At 48.4% G+C, this 5,378-nt stretch overlaps 1 protein-coding gene across 1 annotated transcript in view; it reads left to right on the top strand.

Annotated features, from left to right (window-relative positions):
• Window positions 1-4,427, top strand: part of PPP1R3E (protein phosphatase 1 regulatory subunit 3E) — a 9,283-nt gene extending 4,856 nt beyond the window's left edge. Inside the window, 2 exon segments of the mRNA XM_024753255.1 lie at window positions 1-1,991; window positions 2,872-4,427. The exon segment at window positions 1-1,991 is cut by the window's left edge and continues 29 nt beyond it. Coding sequence (XP_024609023.1) covers window positions 1-140 — 140 coding nt within the window. The 3' untranslated portion in view covers window positions 141-1,991; window positions 2,872-4,427.
• Window positions 4,428-5,378: the final 951 nt, after the last annotated feature.

The raw sequence follows: 5,378 nt of genomic DNA, 5'->3' as shown, positions 1-5,378 counted from the left end.
TGCTTTTCGCCTTGCGCTACCGCGTTAGCGGCCACGAGTTCTGGGACAACAACGGCGGCCGTGACTATGCTCTACGTGGGCCCGAGCACCCGGGCAGTGGTGGAGCCCCGGAGCTACAGGGCTGGATCCACTTTATCTGAGACGCCTGCGGCCGACGGCGGAAAAAAATCAAAGGCACCGGGGGGCTGGGGGATCCCGAAGATTTGGTGGGGAGGAATGGGAGAAACCGAGATTGGCGGGGAGCTGCCCTAGAGAGTGAAGCCCGGGAGGGCGAGGAGGATGGGGGAAACCAAAGGGGTGTGGGGTGTGGGTAGAATCAACGAAAGTTGGGGAGGTTGGGGTGGATGTGAGTGGAGAAACCCAAGTCATAGAAGGAGGGAGACGGAAAGGGTGCTGGAAGTTTAGAAAAGAAGCAAAAGGACTATAGTGACGTTCTCTTCCGTGAGTGGGCATTGGGAGAAAGTGAGTAGGTCCGTCCGGCCTAGGCAGTCAAAGGTTGAGGGTAACTCTTTGGGACCGAGGACATATTTTGTGTGAACTAGGAGCCCACCACAGTTGAAATCATTTAGATTGCTGGCTTATTCTCTCTTCTTACTGGCCTTAGCCACCGCAGGTTCCCCAGCCCTGCCCATCGTAGCTTTAACTCACCCATAATTGCCTTGCTTAAGTCCCAGGAACTTGGCCATTGCTCCCCAGCCCCTGACATTATGACAGGATTCGCTTGTCACCCCAGCCCCTAGCTTCAGTCTTCACTGACTGGCTGGGGAGTGATGGCAGGTAGCATCAGAGCTTCTTCCTCCAGCCTCCAGGCAGCCCTGGGGATGAAAATGAAAGTAAAACCAACTCCGGGCTTGTCCTTGTAGCCAAATAATGCGGTGCCTAAGGTGTTGGTGCACTCAGGGGCTTCCAGAAAAATGCCAGCCTTACCTTTCTGGGTGCCTTCTAATGACCTCTAAGCACTTTATGGACTGTATTTGTCAAGAGACAGGTGAATCACAGGATTCCTTCTGCCACAAAAGAAAAGGAAGTCACTGACTAGCTGGATAACTTTGGGCAAGTTGTTTCACCTCTCTGGGCCAGAGTTTCCTCCTTGAGAAACTGCATTTGGATTAGGTGATCTCTTAGGCCCCTTCTTGCTCTGACATTTTATGATCTGTGAGGGGCAGAGTGTGGATTAGAAGCCACATTCTCCAGCCTACGTTTGGAGTGCTTACAGTTCAGAACACACAGCACCCCAAGCGTGTGGTTGGGCCTGAGAATGGCTCTCCAGTCTTTGACACATGTTCCAGAGCCCAGAAAGCATCCAGTCTGCAGCAACCCGCCTGCAGCCTCAGGGTATTCCAGGGCCTCTTTCAAACCACAGCTCATCCTCTGCCCCTTGCTTTTGCTCTTGACCCAACAGACTTCCAGCCTGGGTGCTGTGAGACAGCTTTGGGGAGGTGCCTCTCTAGGGGAAAATGATGCTTGGGAGCCCCCAAAATGAAACAACGTTGGGGACTTTCTTGAGTATAAAGGATTATAGGTATAAGAAACTGAAAACATTTCAAACCAAGAATCAGAGCACCTTGAAAATTAAATGGTACCAGAAGATGGCAGTCTGCTCCATACCTTGAGCAAGTGAAATGGGAAAGCTGGACTCTTCTCCCCATTCACATTTATGCCTTATGTCTCTCCTGGTTAACCTCAGCTGGTTGTTTGTTTTTCCTCTCCTCTCACCCTATGTCTAAGCTCTTTGCTTTTCTCTTTCCTTGTCCCCTTCTCATCACTTTCATTTTTCTTTTAGCATATATGGTATTTACCTTCACTTTCTCTATTTCCATCTGCCTCCCTCTTCATCCTTGTTGAAGATGAAGGAGTGGAGAACCTACTTCCTTTTCTCCAAGACCATGGTTGATCCACCTTCCTCCCTCAGGCTCCTTCTTGACAGTCTTCTAGAAGGGAGAAGAGGGAAAAGCAGTTCCTGATGCTGCAGATGAACAAGGAGCTCCCAGGTAACCAGCTCCCCACACCCGTTTCTATCTGTTACTGATTTCTCAAAATTTTCTGGATTCCCCTTTTATCTCTTAGTGAGCGAGGGTACACGCACACGTGCCCATACATGCGTTCAGAATAGAGTATGGGGCTTATTACCATGCCCCTCCTCTCCAAATCTTTAATCCTTTGAAGAAAAATGGCTGAAAGAGAGAAACCCTGGGTCATTCCTCAGACAAATGCCCATTTAAGCATCATCTTCACCTGGTGGAAAAAACAAAGAATTTCATGCATCTTGTGGATCACCCTCAGGTCAAAGTTCCAGCAGAGTGACGAGAGAAAGTGTACTGAAAGCCACCAGCAATACACTTTTTAGTCACCAATGAAGAGCCCAAGGGAGGATAATGGAGCGGGAGAGTGGGTCAAGGCTCAGTGTGTGATCATCTCTTGCGTAATGTGTATGCATTACTGTTATGTGTATCAGCAGTCGCAAGAGCTCACATTGACTTACGTAGCTGCTAAAATCTGGTGTCTTGCATGCTTTATAATCTGCAAAACGACCCTATGAGTTGAGTAATGTTATTCCTGTTTTAGAGAGAAAGCAATTCAGAAAAGCTCGGTAATTTGTGCAAGGTCACACAGCTAGTAAATGGCCGAGCTAGGACTGTGAACCCAGGAAATCTCCAGAGCCTCAGTGCATAACCATGATGTCATAATATTATCCTTTAAAAACAAAATTAAAACCTTGCCATTAAAAAAAAAACCTTGGCACATACCATCTCTTATTAGGAAAAGACCATAGTTTCTAATTGTGCTCTGCCTTCCCATCCTCCCAGCCTCCCCAACTGGCTTGGAGAAGGCAAAGCACCAAGGGTCCCAAGCTTCATCTGCTATTTCCAGGAGCTTGCTGCTGCCTCCTGTGCCAGTGTCCCGGCTCTGCAGGATCAGCAAGGAACCACTGCGCCTGCGCCTGCGCCTGCTGGAGAACTTGGGAACCCATTTGAACTCCAGCCTTGCCATACATTGGGATTCTCTCCTGGCCCTAGCCAGTCCTCCACACTTGTTGGTATGCTGTGCCCCTTCCTACTACCCCAGCTAGCCCTGAGCAGGCCAATTCCCTAAAGTTTCCACTAGAAGGGTCCCTGACTAGGACAATTGCTGGATGGTCTGTGCTTGGGCCCTCTCTGGGAACCTGAGTATTACTAAGCAGATAAATGCAAATGGTTGGGCGCAGGGAACCAAGAAGAGTTCATTGTTCCTGAGCTTTTTCTCTAAGAAGTACCCTGGCTCACCCATGCCCCTATTCTCAGCTTTACAGAGCCAAGACATGAGTCTTCTGGTTCTTCCCATACAGAGCTGCCCCAGGGCCTGGGGGTAAGCTGCTAGTCTAATCTGACATGGGAAACACTAGGAATTTGGCAGAAACTTCAGAGATTTGTCATGTGTTAGGCGTTGTGGTGGGGACTTTCCTCTAAAGCCTGATGACTATACGAATGGGGGCAATTTAGGGTATAACCTGTTAGCCATGGACTGGGAAGGGCCATAAGAGAAACCATTACCATGGTCAGGGGCTCAGGTCCTTGAAGCAACACAGCAGGAACACTCTTGCCCTTTCCTCTCATCCAGACCTCAGATGTCTTCCTAAGTATTCTTCCTGTTCCTTTGTTTTCTTTTATGAATACATTATTTCTTTTATGAATATATCATTTCTCTTCACAATAAGCCCTAACTCAACTTGCCAATCTAATCCCACATTCCCTTGCTTCTAACTCCTGTGTTTCTCTGGAGCCCCTCTGGATCCTTGCAATGCACAGGTCATAGAATCCAGAGACCTGAAAAGGCTTGTCTTTAGAGATCACTGTGTCCAGACTCCTCTAGAGATGAGGACACAGGTCCAGAGATGAGAAGGGACCCCAGCAGGGTCAGAGAATTTGTTAGTGCAACTCCAGATGGGACTTAAACCCAGGCCTCCTGACCACCTCCCATTCCCAGGCTATGAAACAGGCCTCTCTCCACAGGGTCAGACCCACGATTTTTCATGGCAAGGGACACGTCAGAAATTTTCATTTTCTGCTTCTAGTTTCCATTCCCTTCCCCGTCCAGGCAGAAAGAGAAACAAAAGGGACTGGTATGTCCCCAGCCTTGGCACTTCTTTCAGTGATATCGCTGAAGAACAGTGAAGTTGCTAAAACAAACAACAACAACAAAACAACAACTGAATAATCTACCCGTTGAATAGCTAACCTGGAGAGGAAATGAAAGTTTGCTATTTGAATCCCCCTCAAACCACCGTTCTCATCAGACCCTTCCCGAGCCTCCCCACCCTCTTCACAGTGCAGCTCTGTACACTGGGCCCCAGACCCACTCGTATTGTGCCTCACTTCAGCCTCCTCATGCAACTGCTCTCCCTTCTGGATAAAAGACCTCGTATTTGAAATAAAGTTGAAATATGAAAAGAAAGTATAAGCTACTGAGAAGTATTGTTTGTTTGGGGCTGAGGGTGGCAAGAGACCCAGAGGCACCCTGCATTTCTTGGCCATCTCATCTCTTGCAAGTCCTGTTCACTGTCTGCTGGAGTCCTCTGGCTATGCAAAAGTTGGATGGGAAGGAGATGTGGAGGAGTTGGGCGGCCCTGGTATGAGACACCCCTGTAGTATCACGGCACCCTTTTGGGTAGTGGTAGGGAAAGTTACCAGGCCCAGCTCATAGCTCCCTTGCACCCAGCACCAGCTGCAGTTAAAGCGAATAGCTCAGGTGAAGGCCCCATGTTTCCCCTTGGTGGGGTGCTTTCCATGTTTCCCCTTGGTGGGGTGCTTTTCTTAAGGAGGCCATTTAAATTACATTCTGCTCCTTAGGCACTGGAAGGAAAAGCAAAGCCCCTTTTGTCTATCAAGGGCAATCCTAAAACAAAGGACAAGAAATATGGTGGAGAGGAAGAGCGAGGACCTCTCTGTCTATTTGAAAAAGATCAAGTTCTAACATAGTATTGACTCCCACATCACCTGAATGATGAAGGAGTCCAATTATCCACCAAGTAATGAGACTGTTCCTTATAGGGAAGCCCTAGCCCGAGAATAATCAGATGCCTCATCATTACATCATAATGGCCAAGTTGTGATGTCACTGCAGAGCACCCACTCTTTAGTACACGCGTTGTAATTGAAACCGGATATGCTGAAGGGTAGAGTCAGCATGAGGAGCAGATCCCCAAGAAGAGGTAAGTGGGGGCTTTCCATGGGTTCCCTCCATGGCTTATCACCTAGGGTCTCTCTGTGGCCCTAATGTCTTTCCAGACTTCTCATATCTTAGTTTGGTGGTAGGTTTGTCTGAAATCTCTCTTCTGCAAACTCCATTGCAGCTTTTGCTATCCCAAATCCTCAATACTTGCAGTTGTGACGACTGGTCAG

The sequence above is a fragment of the Neophocaena asiaeorientalis genome, unplaced genomic scaffold (genome assembly GCF_003031525.2).
Source record: "Neophocaena asiaeorientalis asiaeorientalis breed wild unplaced genomic scaffold, Neophocaena_asiaeorientalis_V1.1 scaffold1186, whole genome shotgun sequence".
Taxonomy (NCBI): Eukaryota; Metazoa; Chordata; class Mammalia; order Artiodactyla; family Phocoenidae; genus Neophocaena; species Neophocaena asiaeorientalis.
This window is presented reverse-complemented; position numbering and strand designations above follow the sequence as displayed.